A 16,459-nucleotide genomic window follows, 5' to 3' on the forward strand; every position below is an offset into this window, starting at 1 on the left:
ATTATCAGCTAACCAATTGACTAGCTGACCAGAAGTCAACAGCCCTTAAACAGTACACCTTTAAATTTGGCCTGTGAGCCACGAATAAATACTGTAAAACTTCAAATGTAAGCCTAGCCCTAATAAGAGGCCCAGTGCCTTTTACTATTCTGTTGTAGCTACACATTTTGACGAATAAACGCCTGTCTCATTTGGAGGCCTGATCTGTTTGCCATGCAGCTAATTTTTATAGAAGTTCTTCTTCTAGCTGCTTAGATCGTGTATATATTCTATTCTGTTTGTGAAGCACTGTGTTTTTACTGTAAAGCACTTTGTGATTTCTATCTATGAAAGGTGCTATATAAATAAAATTTACTTACTTACTTACTTAAATACAGGTTTACATGTTTAAACTTCTGTCAACTTGGATATGCAAATACACATGGTTAGCTTGGTAAGATTCTCTACAAAAATCAATCATTCGTTTCATTTTACTGAAACCATGAGCACCTAAAAAGACAGTAACACCAGCGCAGTAAACAGAACAGACGCAACAAAAGAGCTTCAAATAAACTATTTGGTTGTTTTTCCATCTTTGCAGAGCAAAAGTTTTGTGTGAAAGTTAATAAAAGCTTGTCCGACACAGCCACCTGTCCCAAATATAAGCCTGTTGAATTAAGTGATTTAAGCGAATAATTGCCCGAGCTATCAACTTAAGTTTTATGGTACAAAGAAAAGGGAACAATAAGCTGACTAGAGAGTCAAACATATGGTCACCGGTGTGGACGTCTTTCACATTTCGAAACTCCCCAGCAGATCAGCAAACTTCTTGCTGCTGTTAAACGGGTGAGATGTAGCGTTTAGGGACCGTCTCTGGAGCGTTAGTACGAGCTATCGCAGCAGCAGCGAGTCACATTCAATAAAAGCCTGTAAACGGTCTCAGACTAACTGAGTCACATCCAAAAACACTCAACTCTGTTGTTAAACTCATTATTAACCTTTTGTTTTTGTTGTTTTAACAATAGTCAGTTAGATTTAGTGGGTCAGAATAGAAATCATCCATCTGTAAATAACTACGTCTCAGTGTTTCTTCCTCTCAGGTGTGCATAAACTGCATGTTATAAAGTTTCAAATACAGAAATCTTAAATAATTGGCCATGAGAAGCAGGTAATTATCAGTTATCGGCTGAAAAAAAAATCCATATCGTGCATCCTTAGACTCAACTGGATGGGAGATTTTTTTTTCCTTTCCCATGAAACAGAATTTACTCTCCTTGCCAAACAGATCATGGCGAGTTATCAGCCCATGTGCTCGCTAAACGAGGCTTAGTGTCCTCCTGTTCCATCAGGGCATTTTCATCCCGGCTCGAAGCTTTCAGCCGTGTATTTAGGTCTTAACACAGGGACATTGATTTCTGGTCCCACGCCATGCATTTCAAATGGGCCCTAAGCAGACAAGAGTGCTCTTCCACAACCAAAAAGGCAACAATGATAATCAGCAAACGACCCCAAAAAAATCAATTTGCCGGAGCTCCCGCCCCCTTTGAAAGCTATTAAGATAAGTCCTCTTCCTTAAGGACCACGAGTGCAGTGACCTAAATCAGCGCAGACTCAAATGACGGGGCAGCGTGGGACTGAAAGGGCCACTTAAGGATGCTGTGTGTGCATATGTGTGTGTGTTATAATCACCCCAATCAAGACTTTACAGTGAGGTTAAGCCAAGACCCCCACCCGCCCCCCCATGTTAATCCTTCACAGCAATTTTGATCAGCATATGTTGTCAGTGCAATCACGTGCAACACTCCCTGACTGTATTATCCCCGAGGACGAAGAAGAGGAATACAGATGTGTCTTTTGAGAGCTCAACCACACAGAAGCACAATAAAACTGAGTCATAATAAAATAAAGTTACAAGGCGTCAACAGGTCAGTAACTCGTGTTTCTTTAGTTCTCTCAGGTGTAACTTTTGGCTACAAAGATAAAAAATAAAATCAAAAGTGCCATTTCACCTATGTTAGGCCTTATTGGTTGGACACTGAAATTTCTGTGATAAAGAAAAACAGTATTTTTCAAAATAATTTCCTATGTTTTTTGTGTAATTGACAAATGGAGACAAAAATGTTAAAAACTGGTCAAGTACTGAGGAGACAGCTGCTGTTGGCAGCAGCTAAAAAGGCTGCAATGCACCCAACGTCTCTCCAACTTCGATATTTGTTTGATTTTTTTAAAAAACAAACTCAAGACCTAGCTTTGTAGTCTGGCTTGTAATTGAACTTCACCTATTTATTATACATTTTAGTCTGTTTTACTAGATGGTCTGTTGTGTTATTTTTACTTACTGTGATGATATATCATTATTATTATTTTTAACATTCATTTATTATTCTACTTTGTGCTGTTATTCTTTTGTTTACCCCTTAGCTACAGTTTAGAGTAATTTACTTATTTATTCAGTATTATTCTTAATATTGTTGTTGTTATTTATTCTTTTAATTATTTCTATCTTTCTGTCTCTAGGTTTCATCCTGCCTGTGGTGTTTCCTCAGTCCCTGGTTTTAACGGGTACTCTTATTTCAGTGCTTTACTTAATCAGTGTGAATGTGGGGAGGAAGAGGAGGGGTTTTATTGAATGAAGCACTTTGTGTTTCAGTTTCGTTGTATGAAAAGCGTTATTGAAATAGAGCCTGTTTGATTGATTTATATTCGGTTGAATTTGGGTTGTGACATTCGGTGACCAAAATTCAATATCAGGATGTCGTGAAAGGCCAACATCAACTGATGTGGAGCACTGACGACAGATGACATTGATATTTTGACGGTTTTACGTGGGCATTGGATAAGCGGATGAAAATGGATGGATGGTTATAAATGTTGCGTTATTACGTAGCCAAAATTCAACTTCTTGCAAATGTCTCATGCCAACGTCATCTTGACATTTCTAAGATTTAGCACATTTCTCCAATTTTAGGATGTTTCCTTGACTTAAGAACATTTCTAGGATTTTAGGACATTAGTTGGCTTAGCTAGGACCTCAGTCGGGAGGTGTGGGGGATCCTCCACTGGTCATTTTTTGATAAACAAGCTCGATTGTTATGCTGGCACCGTCTGTATACTAAAAGGACAAAAACAATTCCCGGTGTGAATCACATTGTAGTGAATAAGAAAATGGTTGGGGGGCCACCTGACACCCAATAAGGGGACAGAAGTTGAGTCACTGCCATAGTGCATAAAAAGGCACAAAATTGAGCTTGTTTGTCAAAAAGTTTTGGAAAAACATATAACAGTTCAGCATAATCACCTAAAGAATAACTTACATTACCCACCAACATCTCTTTTACTGCCCCTCCATTCAAAGCAGTCTGGAATCAGGCCTGCTGTGCATGATTGCCCAAACTGGTGAGACTGCAGCTTGTTTTGTGCTTAATACTTGACTAAAATTCTTGCTCCAATAAGTCACATAGTCACAAAAACATGGAAAATAGGGTCCACGTTAGAAAATACTTAAGTTCCCCTTTAAGTCTGCCTTCAGATTATACCCGGTGTGTCTACAGGTGTAGTTTCGGTTTGTACTCACCATTGAGTCCATTGGGGATGCTCCTGTGATGGTGTGGCGCTGACAGGTCATCCATGGACCTCCTCATGGTGGTGCCCAGCTTACTGTTCTCTGAGGCGGGCTTGTGTATGTGGTTGTGGTTGTGATTGTGGTGATCGGGGCTACCTGCACTACCTGTGCTGGACGTGCTACTCCCGTCTCCAACATCCCTGACCGTGCCGGTGCCCCCGTTCAGGTTGGTTAAACTGGACTGACTGTCTATGGAGCTCCTGGACCCGGCTCCGTTCCTCTCCTCGTCCAGCATGAGGATGATCTCCTTCAGCTCAGAGTTCTCCCTCAGCACGGTGTCCTGGTTGGCCTCCAGCTCCTTCAGCTTCATCATGTAGGTGCCCACCTCCTTCCACATGGCGCTGGCGGTGTAGCGGCCGAAGCGCTGCCACTCCCGGGACAGCTTCTTACCCTTCTGCCGGTCGTCGTCCAGGAAGCAGCAGAGCTCCCGGAGCTCGTGGTTGTCGTCCTGCAGCTTCTGGTTGATCTCCTTCAGGCTCCGGATCTCGTGCAGGTGCACCTGCAGCCGCCGGTTGATGTCTTTCATCATGTTGCCATGCTCGATCATCAAGTTCATTTTCTCGCTGTCAACCCTCCGTAATCTCCGGACCAGCTCCTCTTTGCTGCACCGCAGCATCTCCTCTTCCGTCAGCTGGCTCAGGTCATCCTTCGGTCCCTCGGACGGATTTTTAGCCATTTCTGTGTTGTATTATCAGTTCGCGTAAAAACGGAGGCTTCGAATAAACTGTCAAAAGTAATTCAACCAAGCCTCAGCTGCGGAATCGTGTTAAAACACATTGTCCGGAATGTCAAAGTATCGTTATGCGCTCCTCTTCAACAGGCCGATCATGAAAAAGAAAATATTAATGTGATGCTATGGCAACCCGTGCATGAACCGAATACCCTCGCTAATCTTTTAAAGGAAAATCCCTCCTGAATTTAGGAAACGACCGATGATAGTACTCACGTGCCATCAATAACGGAAACGCATGATTTTAAATCGATCACCGGTGATTTTCAATCAGGTCCCGTCAGCACGACACACCGCGTCCCATCGTAGTGTGCACCGTCTCCGCTGGACATCGCTCCATGCAAACGATAGTAAACACAAAACACGGCAAATTTAAATCTTTGCTCAAACTGGAGCAAAAAAAGGTGAAATGCGCGTGAACACGGCAGTCCACTTTTTTTACCGGCGGTGCTCTCTTTGGACGCGGTTTCCCGTCAGCAGCGCTCCTCGGTAAGCCTCTTTGCTGAGGCGGTGTGTGTCGGTGGACGGAGGATTGAAGCCTCTCCACTCAGCCTGCTCGGAATTAGCAGAGGACCCCCCTCCTTCTTGTCCAAACACTCGGGTTTGAAATCATTCAAGAGGATTTCGGTCAAGACGGCCAATCAAGACGTGGGACAGGAGCGGGCAGCAGGTAGGTGAGCAGCGCTCAGGCTCAGCCCTCTTAAAGGAGCAGCAGACCTGCTCACGCCACAAAACACAAAAACATTATTCCCAAAAACACCGAGCCCTCACAACGGCTGCTCAGGAAGACATGTTTTCTTACAAAAACAAATACACACATTTAAGAGTTTCCTGTTGTATATGTTTAGCTTTTTAATATTCAGAGACTTTAATTGTTTGACTTTAATCAGTAAAAGCTACTTTTTAAAATGTGTTTACTTCCAAATAAAAAAAAGATAGATGGCATAATTAAGTTGTCTTCAGCCGTTTTGTACTGATGTAATTTTTATATATATATATATAACTTTTCAAAATAAAAAAATCCCGAACTCCCGAAAAAGCGATTAACTAATATATATATAACCACTGGTGAAAACCAGAGGTGCAGAAGTTAAATACCATATTAACTGAACTACTACTGCTATTCCTATTACTTACTATAGCATTTAAACTTCGTAAACATGTGTGTAATAATATACTTACTGATCAACAGTTTGACAGGAAAAAAATATTGAGTGCACTTACACCTTTTTTTTGCCTTTAAGAGTTTAGTGTCAAGTCTTTTGGTTGGTTTTTGCTTGGTTCAGAAATCACAACTTTTTAAAAGCATTAATTCTCTGGTAATTATACTGTAACAGGTGCTCTGACATTTCTTTGCAAGCTCACAGCGCCCTCCTGTGGACATTGTCAGTAACAGTAAAAAAAAAAATTCCTACACAGCAAACTGAGCATGAAATAAAATCAGATTGTCCGGCACTGAATTAAACATGAGTTTATTGAAGTGCAAAACGAGCAGTTACATGAGGTAAAGGTTTAGTTCCTGCAAGATTTAACTTCTACTGTAATTCACTCATAAAGTGGTTAATTTGTTTTACAATATTCTCATTATTGTTAAGTTATAATAATCATCATCATAACTGGATTTACTGTTTATATCGTTAAATCAAGCACAACTGGTACTTCTTTTGTTACAAAGGCCAAAATATGACATAAAAATTTATAAAACAATGTCTAAGAAGCTTTTGGCTGAGGCAGGAGTACAAAGGTGCGGGCAGTACGATATTTTAATCAACCCAAATTCCCCACATGGACCATCATGGTATCTTTTTATATTTTATGGTTCTGTATGAGCATTTATTTCTTGTGATTCCTGTGTCTGACAGAGCACACCACTCCGCTCCTCGGCCTGAGTGTGGCGGTGTCCTCGATGTCAAAGGTCTGTCCCGGCACGAGGCTGAAGTCAAACCTCTGCAGCAGCTTGGCCATCACCACTTTGGCCTCCATCTGGAATCACCCCACCACCCACCCAGTTAACCACGTGTGTTGTTGTTTAATGTGATGCTAAATTTTACCTGTCACCACCCACCTGAGCAAAGGTCTGTCCCAGGCACGAGCGTGGGCCCATGGCGAAGGGGTAGTAGCAGAAATACGGCCTTGCAAAACAGAAACATACACACTTGACTTTTTGCACACCATTTTCCTTCCTGTGTCTGGAACATGTGTTTTAACATGTTAAGACTGAAAATAAAAAAGGTTATTTTGTAAAAATCAGATGCTACTTACTTGGGAGCATCTGGGTGAAATCTGTCTGGATCAAATTTCAGCGGGTCCTTGAAGAATTTTTCCATTCTCCCACACACATAGGAGGTGAACTGAAGTTCAGAATAATTAACTGAGCACTGACAGATTTTTATATGCTTTGTCAGTATTTTAAAAATAATATGTATTCTTTTTTTAAAGTGACAGGTGCCATTGTCCTTTATGGAATAAATTAGACACTAACTATGAAACCTTTTTGGGTCCTGACACACTCATTACTCACAAAACAGGTCACTCCTCCTGGTATGTGGATACCGTCAATGACGATGTCTTCCAGCACGTCACGAGATGTGCCTGGAGCTGTCGGGTAAATCCTCAGAGTCTCTTTCAGCACCTGTGGGGAGGTCACCGTGTGATGTGCACATATGAGGGCCCACTTTAACACTACACACACTCGTATCGCTCTCCGCACAAAATGCACTTCGCAAAATAGAGCTTTTATAGATATTATACATTAATATGGTTTTCTACTTTCACTGACTTTAGTTTTTTTAACCAACATCAGTCCTTATAATAAATATCAAATATTCATTGAGTTTCAGAATTTGAACCCTTTAAATGCCAGGTTTTTGTCATGATGCCACTAAGTTTTTAGATGAAAAAAACACCCCAAAAAAGAATTATTTTCAATAAATACATGCAAATAGATTTTTGAAAAAAAAAATAATCACAGCCTGGAATATTGTCAATGATCTGCAGCAACGTTGAGTGTAACAGGGCACCTAGTCGAAATAGCATGTATTTTCCCCATATGCCAAATATGGTAGAAATGACATCATCAGGTGAAAATGAGTGTAAATCATTCATCTGTGGATAATTGCTAAGCTCTGAGGAAAGCTGAAAGCGATCCCTTTAGTCCTCCCAACATTGGCGTCAACAATAATACCACTTGGAGATGCAAGGTGGGGGTAGAATTAAAAAGCTGAAAATGTAACGCTTTCCAGTGGTAAGACCAACTTTAGGTCAATACCACTTAATGTTAAATCAGTTATTGCCAAACCTGCATACTGAAGAGTGTATCAACGTGAAAACGTCTGGTTCAGGAAGTGGAAGCACTGCAAAGTGCCCCGAAGCCAGAGCTTTGTTGGCATCCCAGCGAGTAAAAAATATTGATACGTTTCTGATAGTTTGGGCCGTGTTTCTACTTTCTTTTCTACTGTATTTTAGAAATAGCCTAGGTTCACTGCTGTTGTGAATCCATCCAACCATCCACTTTCATCCTATCATCCGGGGCCGGGTCGCGAGGGCAGCTTCTTTTCTGGCCAGCCGCTGCCTGTCTGCTGTTCAAGAGACGCCTTCACTGCTGGTTACCACCAGCAGGTTTTTAGGTTGCCGCAGCATTAATGACGCTTTGACATGGCCCACTCGGACACCCTGTCCCCAACCTCCCCTGGGATGCACAAAATATTCTTCAGGAGGTGGCAGTTGAAGACCTCGCAGACAGGGCCCTCAGCCAAACGCTCCCAGTTCACCCTCACGACATGTTTCGGTTAACCAGGTCTGTTCAGCAGCCTCCTTCACCATCTGATCCACCTCACCAACCAGGGGCGGATCAGTTTACAGCTTAGCTGTAAAGTGTCCAAGACATACGGCCGCAGATCTGATGATACAATCAGAAAGTTGTGGAACCAAGTACACTTATAAACCCGGAATACAAAAAAGAGAGAATTCCCGCACACTTTCCAATTACTTGCAAAAACCTTTATTAACCTTTATTTAACCAGGTAAAGCTTACTGAGCAGGGCCGGCTCTTGGCGTAGGCGATATAGGCGGTCGCCTAGGGCGCCATCTGCTGGAGGGGCCCCGCCATGCCGCCAGTCCCCCTTGGCCTCGAGGGAAAATAATAATAAAATAATAATTTTCTATGCCCACTGGCGCCCTCACTTAGTGTTTTCTGTCTAGAAAAAAATATATATATTAACATTACAAATAAATAAACAGTGACATGTTCCTAAATTATGTGTGAGCACGTGATGTGTCGTTACTGGGTGCGGAGGTGCGGGTTAGGGTTAGGACGCCTAGGGCACCAAATTGGGTAGAGCCGGCCCTGTTACTGAGATATAAAGTCTCTTTTTCAAAAGCGACCTGGCCAAGAGGCCAAGAGTTATTAGGTAAACAATGTTTCGGTGTGCAGGATTTCTCTCTTTTTTGCATGCTATGGACATTTGCCTCCTACGCACATGTCCACAAGGTTTGTGAAGGCATGCATGAGCCTCCACATTCACACTTATGAACCTCTCTGTGTTTGAATGTGGTCAATCCATGACTAGCACCGAATCTAATGACAGATCAGACAGGCCGCTCCTCTCTGTTACCCCCTGAAGGTTTCTCCGTCTTGCCAACATTACACTTTCCCGGTTTCTGCTGTTTGTAATTGCGTTTTTAAATCACGTACTTAATACACATATTTGTCAGTTGAGTCAAAACAGTGAAAGAGATGAGCAGACACTGATGTTTACCTGTGAGAGGTAGATCAGCTTCCCCAGATCGTCATAACTGATGTCCTGTTTCATCCCAATGACATCATCCACCTCTGTCCTCACCCTGAGAAAAACAAAATACAACTCAAGAAACCATCTTTCATAAGCTACATTATCAAAATGTTCTGCACTGCATTTTTGGGTCTTACTTCTCCAGTATATCAGGATGTCTTGCAAGTTCCATGATGCAAAAAGCCAGTTGATTAGCTGTGGTTTCTTGCCCTAAAATGTCAGGAAATTATCTTCAAATGGTGCCGATGTGCATCAACACACAGTGATTATATTCTTTATAACAAAAAGTGGGCTTTAAAACAACAGTTCAGCTGAAAACACAGTAAATGTAGGACTGTAACTGTCATTTACTTGAATATTATAATAAAATCCAAATATTTTCAGAAGTCACACCCACACTGTTGGATGGTTCACATTCTGGGTTACAGGAAAATTGACTGTATAAAACGTTTAGGGTTAAGTGTCCCTTTAACATTTCACTCATCAAAGCAGAACCAACACAGACTCACCTGCGATGAAAAAAGTCATAAAATTGTCCAACATCAACTCTTCATCTTCTTTTGTAACGTTTTCCTCTGCAAGAACAAGGAAGGAAATATTATTACGAGTTATCGACGCAACAACGGCTCATTTCTACTACAAAAACCTAAATAATGTGGCAGCTAGCTGGAGGGAGATCACCAGAGAGCTGATCATTTCAATAACCTAATATCACAATATAAAACCTGTTCTCTGTTTAAAAATGACAAAAAAAGATAGCAAAAGTGCACAGCTGATGGGTAAAATAAAAGACAGCAATGAACATATTGTCTAATTGTCGTATCCCACACAATCACAGCGACACTGAAATGACATAGCTATGTTTGCATTGATAACAGAATTGAAGCAGATACACAAAAGTTACTTTCCCTTCATTTAGTATAGTAATTATTTTACTTTTGAGGGAAGTAACTAACTAATTAATGATTTTCAGTACCTTGCATAAGACTTTAACCACACAGGAATGTTTAACTTCTATCTTATCTAATCACATCAGTTCTGAACTTTAGGGAGCGTTACCTTTGCCTTTGCCTTTACCTTTGCCAGCTGTTTTGATGATCTGAGTGAGAATGTCCTTGGGGGCGTCGTTGCCGTTTTGCATGGCAGTCTTTCTGTTATTAATCCACTGAGCTCCGGTTGTGCGCAGCAGGCGGCAAGCTTCCCTCACTTCCTTAATGAATGCGCGGTTCTTTGGGTTAAACTGGAAATGCAAGATTTAAAGATTTCATATAGTTCAAAATATTGTCGAAATAAAAACTTGCAGTGAAGTCAAACCTCAAAAAAGCTGTTTCTGACATAGTGCACCATCCCTTTCAGACATGTTTCGATGGCTTTAGGGAAAACTGAACTGTCCTCCAGCTGGTCTAAATCCACACCAAACGCCACCTGACAGTTATAAAGAAAACTTGATTAGATCAACTTTTGTCACATGCAAGAAAAAACCTTTGGATCAGGGATACTGCAGTAGAAGACGTAAAACAGACTATCGCACGATACCTTAGCAATAACATCGAGGGTAACAAAGTTGACTAGCTCGAGCATTCTGGCCTCTGTTTTGTTATCAGCACAATCCGAAAGTTTAGTCATCAGTTTCTCTGTCCTTTCATTGAAGGTGCCCATCAGACCTCGCAAATACCTGGAAAAAATGGTAGTTTTTAGCATAGACACGACTATAAAGCTTCAAATTTTGCAAATGGACCATGCTGTCCATAAGAAACAGAGCAAAAGAAACCCACAATCTGAACAGAATTAACAACCATTAGAAGCAGTGGATATACAACCCCAATGCCAAACATTTGGGACGCTGTGTCGAACTTCAATAAAAACAGAATGAAATGATTTGCTGCCATCAAGATGACGTCTTTTTCAGAGACATCTTTTCTTATTCCAGCCAGGCAAAGAGAACCATGCTGTTGTATTACAACAGCATGGCTTCATAGTAAAAGAGTGCAGGTACTAGACTGTCCGGCCTGTGGTGAGTTATGAAGGACAGATTTCAACATCCGAGACCCAAGACTGTTTGGCGATTGAAGTTGTCTATCAAACAAGAGTGAGACAGAATTTCACTTTCCAAACTTCAAAAATCAGTGGAAGATGTGATGTAACACAATGGTAAACATGCTCCTGTCCCAACTTCTTTGTGTTGCAGGCATCTAAATGAAAATGAGTGTATATTTGCAAAAAAAAACCAAAATACAGTTTATCCATTTGAACATCCCTTTGAAACCTGTGCAAACTGGCTGGATTTCTTGTCAAAAACATGGTAATGAGCAACTTAGAGTAAATTACTGCAAAATTAGCAACAACAACAAAACTAAATACATTGAAAAGTAATAAAACAAACAAAAAAGAACAAGGAAAAGACCCGAATAAAGTGCTTTAATTATTTTTTTTACTTTAAAAACAATATTAAATACATATTTAAGATAAATAAAAGCAACATTTTCCTATAGCTTTGTTAAAAATATTTTATATTTATATTTTCATTAATAAATAGTTTCTTGCAATGTGTGGAACATTTCTTGCCAAATTGCCTTCTTCCCATGTTTTTGTTTTGGTTACCAATGTCCTCAGCACACAAAAGTTTAAATACTTGTGACAGGCGTCTGAATGCAGCACAAGTAAAGTAATGTTGAGGTCCAAGTTTTAGAAGTTTGAAGGTTGATCAGATAATCTTTTCTGTTTCTTTGTGATTATTAAAACACTCACAGGCTGCTGAATGCAGGGTCCATGATCCGACGCTGTTTGTACCACTGTTCATGGTCCTGTGCTGTTACCAGGCCATTACCGAGGAACCTTAAAAAGAGACAGGGAGCACAATACAGTGGCATATTATTCCAAAGCCAAACAACTTGGTACCGTATCTGTATTATATAGCATGAACAGTAAAGCTAATCTGATAAAGAACCTTTGACCAAACAGGTTGAAGAGTCTCTTGTAAAGGAATTTGTCTTTGGGATACTTTGGGGACATCAGGACCTCCTAAAACAAAAACATCAAGGTGTTTTTAATGCTCATATTAAGAACACATGCATATACGTTTTTAAAGGACTACAGTAAGCACAGTAGGGACATTTCTACCAAAGCATGACTGTCTGTCTGTGCACATACACAACCTATTGTGCAATGCTTATATAAAGAATGATTATGCAAATACTACTGTGGAGTTTGGTGTTTACCTTAGTCGTCTCTGGGCAGGTCACACTGATCAAAACGTAATGCAGAACATTCAGCCTGCAAACAGGCCCATAAATCTCTGCCCTGTAAGAGAAAACTTAATTATAGCTTTGAAATGAGAGTATAGTAATATAGATACACCTAAAGTGAAGGTGCATTGGTCACAATTAGGGGCCGTTTGTTATTTATGAGAGGGGAGGAAGTGTTGTAAAATGCTGAAAGCATGTCATTTGATTTTTTAAGCACTGTGGAGGGACTTAAAATTTTTTTTTGGTTGGGGCAAATTTAAATGGTTGCATTTTATAATTATTTTATCACCAAATTTAAAGAAAGTATTCATGTTTTCTGAAAAGAAAGGACAAAATTACAGTTATCATAGCCGGAAACTTTAAAAACAAAAATTATCAGTGGACAGTCCTTGGAAAGAGTATGTATGATAAACACTTCAGAAAAAAGACAACCAAATCTGAGCTTAAAAAATAGTAATATTTCATCAAAGTCACTTAATCTACATGCTTTATTTAAAATTTGGCCAAAAATAAACCGTTTGCACAAACTAACCAGCATGCACAACAGTGGTGAAAATCTTTTTTTTCTTCACCTCCAACTTTTAAGAAAACATGCCTTCGAAACCTATGCTTTAATTTAAAAATAGCAAAATACCATAAAAACAGCAATTGTATAGAAGCTTGAATGGGTTTCAATGGCGTATTTTTTTCCACTTAACAGTATTAATGTTACAGTTTTGTTTACACAGTGTATTTTAGATTTATTGCAGGAAAATTCCAAAACTGAACAAAAATACAAAATCTGTGTCACATGTATGAACACAGCCAAAATTATCAAGAAGAGGAAGAATGAAAAACATGTAAAGTGCACCAAACAGTCTTCATCAAAATCACTTTATTCTATGGCTCATTTAAAATTTGCCCAAAAATAAACAGTTTGGATGAACTAACCAGCATGCACGACCCTACGGAAGCCCTAAAAGGACATCTTTCTATACATTGATTTTCTGTCCGTTTTCTTGTGATAACGACTTACTTATGCCGTTATCTCGAGATTATGACGCTTGTTTTCTGGTGAGAATTAGTTTTTTTTTTCCTGTTATTTCGGGAAAACAAAACTGGTTTTCTCATGATGAAAGATTCATTTATCTCATTATCTCGGAAAAACTAAGCCTGTTTTGATGAGATTACGACATCATTTTCTGGTGATTAAGAAAACAAAACATCAGAGAAAAAGGATAAAATAAAATGCATAGAAAGATGTCCTTTTAGGGCTTCTGTACTCGACAATGGTGAAATACTAAGGCTTTTTCTTAATTTCAGGATTTCAACTTTTAACTTTTATACAACAAAATCAAACATGGTGAAGGGAAGGGTCATGCATTTTCACACAGGGGGGCTCAAGGACAAATGCTGGTAGCTTCAGAGAGGGTTAAAAAAACAAAACACCCCAGTACTCCCGTCGTCTGGTAAATAAAGAACAGTCCCTAACCTTCTTCAAAATAAACACCACTGAACTTACCATTCCAGAAACCTGTCGTGTATAACTCCGCCGTCTTTCATTGTCTTCAGAAACGTTGGTGAATGTCCTAAGAGAAAACTTCGAGGAGAAAAACAGAAAAAAGTGTCAGCTAGTTTCAGCCAACGTGAGAGTCACACACACCTGCGGCACTCACACCTGCGGCACTCACCTGTCTCTCGGTGGACCAGGTATGTGGTCATATTTCATGTGAATGTGTTTGACATACAGGCAATAGCCGAGAAACAAGACGGAAATCAGAAACAGCAGAAAAACAGCGGTCCAGCCCAAAATGACACCGAAAACGGACATTTTTCAGGTCCTGCACGGAGAGACGTTACTGCCGGTTAGTGAGCGTCAGTCCAAAGTGCTCCGGTGCAGTAACCGTGTCAAAGTGTCCGAGGTACCTTTGACACAGAGCTCACCTTCATACATCTTTGTCATACCTTACCAAAAAAACAAAAAAAACACTTCTCATCACTTTCATTGCATTACAAACAATATTTATCTACTTAAAATAATTAATTCTTAATTACTTTAATTTAATTTAATTTGATTTAATTTAATTATTCATTAATTAATTGATTAAATTAATTCATTTAACTTTTTGTAACTTTTAACCAATTTCAGAGTAATTTTTGGGGTATGCCTTGTTAAGTTCCTCATTGCTTCATGTTTAAAAAAATTAAAGCCAATTTGCTTAGGTTTCAAAGGGTTCCTAAGGGTTAACTTTTTTATAGCACATTTCATACAGCACAAGACATTTTAAGTGCTTTACAGAGCAATAAAATATAAAACATATTAAATGATGGAGATATACAATAAGAGTAAAGAAAATAATATAAAGTGTAAAATTGAATATTAAATAAAAGAAAAAAATCACCATTAAAAATAATTAAAAGTGCAGAAATAGATAAAAAGAACATTTAAAATGATTTAACCCATGAGCAAAATTATCTGATTTTTAAAAAGCCCATAAGAAGGCTTTTTTTTTTAAATTGACAAAGTGGGCATGTCCCAAACATAAGCCCTAAGCTGAAGTATTCTTTTATTTTGCACATTAAATGAATATTACATACACATCTCCGTCTGATGCTGGGCCATCACAATAAGAGTATGCATTATAATAATTTGAGAAAAATTTACTTTACATTTACTTTTGATACTTTAAGTATATTGTGATGCTAGTACTTTTGTACTTTTTTAAAAAAGTAATGGAATTAATAAGGAGATTTCATTTACTTTTTCTTTTTTTCAAATAAGGTGAATATTTCTTCATCAAGTGTACTACATATCAATACGTTTGATTTGTATTCTTACTTGTTGCACTCTAATGTGTGCGAGTCTGTGCCTGGAAAAGTTTTGGCTCCCCCTGCTGGGATGGACTGGTTGTGTTGGTCGGTGTTACTTTTAATCCCAACCCCACCTGTGTACTATTTTTTGCAATATTGCCAATATAAACCCTGAGGAAGGGTGAAATGTCCATGTGTCAAAGGTTACAAAATCAAGTCAGAGTGATGATCTACACTTCAGTTACTTGCATTGAAGATTCAGCATCCAGTCTAAAAAAGGTGTAATTATGAGTGAGAGTGCTGCGTCTCATTTCATTTATTTTCTGTCATCAAAATTAATGCATTAGAATAGAATAGACTCTTAAAGGGCTTTGATTAAAATAATCAGGGTTTTAAATATTTTTTTTTCTCTGCACAGATCAAAAAATGTTATTGTCAAAAAAAATCCCTAAGAACACAACAGTGTACATTGTGTTTTTGTACAGCAGAGGGCGCTAAAACATTACAATTTACTGGGCATTTTTCCAGGAATTCATCTACCACTACTAGAAATAATTATCATAAAATGTATATTTTAAAAAGTGGTCGGGGGATTGAGTTACACTTTAGGCCAAAACATAAAACATAAGTCCTGCCCAAGTGCTTCAAAAATTTCTTCACATGCATTCACGTTACATATTTTACCACATCACTGTTTTTTTGATTTGTTTTTAAATAAGCTTCAGTTTTCATAGTACACGCTTTGTCTTGTCAAAGCAGCAAAAGCACAGGTGTCACTCATCAGATTAATGACAGCCAGTTCCCAGGCTGTAATGAAGGTACAATAAGCTCCACCTCAACCTACAACATTAAAATGCACTCACATGTTGATGTTCAGTATGTGTAAGACAACAGTGTTATAAAACAGTCTTACAGAGCTCATTATGAAAATTAAAAAAATCATTTTGCTTTGGTGCTTTTGCAGAAAAAAAAGAATAAAATAAAATAAAAATGTCTGTGCCATGCCTGTGGGTCAGTTTGCACAGTGTGGCCAACGCCCTGTTACTGGCACACCGAATGACCTGATTGGAAAGCTGCTGATATTATGATCTTAATAACACCTGGCATTTCTGCTGTTATCTAAGATAAATGCAATTAAAAAAATGTTTATCCCAGTAAAATCAAACCAATAATGGTCTCTAAATGGGCGTAGAAACCTGTTAATTAAAGACGTTTCCATGTATTAAGATCAGATAGGAACTCATGGTGTTGTGTGGATTTGAAGATTTGCAGCCTGCATGGCTCACTGCACCACCTGTTCTAA

General features: G+C 39.1%; 2 protein-coding genes across 5 annotated transcripts in view; both read right to left on the reverse strand.

Annotated features, from left to right (window-relative positions):
• Positions 1 to 4,808, reverse strand: part of ccdc85cb (coiled-coil domain containing 85C, b) — a 62,485-nt gene extending 57,677 nt beyond the window's left edge. For all 4 annotated transcript variants that reach the window (XM_042503295.2, XM_042503294.2, XM_042503293.2 and 1 more), the window contains exon 1: positions 3,554 to 4,808. In XM_042503295.2, the coding sequence (XP_042359229.2) occupies positions 3,554 to 4,277 (724 nt within the window). In that variant the 5' untranslated portion in view covers positions 4,278 to 4,808. The remainder of the gene's footprint in view (positions 1 to 3,553) is intronic.
• Positions 4,809 to 5,786: 978 nt separating this feature from the next.
• On the reverse strand, positions 5,787 to 14,252 carry LOC121955367 (cholesterol 24-hydroxylase-like). Its single transcript, XM_042503291.2, has 15 exons — positions 14,037 to 14,252; positions 13,868 to 13,945; positions 12,340 to 12,421; positions 12,069 to 12,142; positions 11,870 to 11,956; positions 10,658 to 10,796; positions 10,436 to 10,546; positions 10,199 to 10,361; positions 9,631 to 9,696; positions 9,259 to 9,331; positions 9,089 to 9,173; positions 6,853 to 6,963; positions 6,594 to 6,682; positions 6,397 to 6,463; positions 5,787 to 6,314 (listed from the first exon to the last, which is right to left on the reverse strand). Exons 1-15 carry the CDS (start codon positions 14,174 to 14,176, stop codon positions 6,165 to 6,167), a joined length of 1,515 nt encoding a protein of 504 aa, XP_042359225.2. The 5' UTR covers positions 14,177 to 14,252; the 3' UTR covers positions 5,787 to 6,164.
• Positions 14,253 to 16,459: the final 2,207 nt, after the last annotated feature.

Source organism: Plectropomus leopardus, chromosome 16 (genome assembly GCF_026936395.1).
Source record: "Plectropomus leopardus strain MGB_pleo_1.0 chromosome 16, ASM2693639v1, whole genome shotgun sequence".
NCBI lineage: Eukaryota > Metazoa > Chordata > Actinopteri > Perciformes > Serranidae > Plectropomus > Plectropomus leopardus.

Coding starts and splice junctions, on each gene's coding strand:
- LOC121955367 (XM_042503291.2), bottom strand. CDS start 14,176: ATGTCCGTTTTCGGTGTCATTTTGGGCTGGACCGCTGTTTTTCTGCTG. Junction 10,797..11,869: donor GACCCTGCATTCAGCAGCCT/GTGAGTGTTTTA, acceptor CATTTTTTCCAG/GTATTTGCGAGGTCTGATGG. Junction 6,964..9,088: donor AGCTGATCTACCTCTCACAG/GTAAACATCAGT, acceptor ACCTCCCCACAG/GTGCTGAAAGAGACTCTGAG.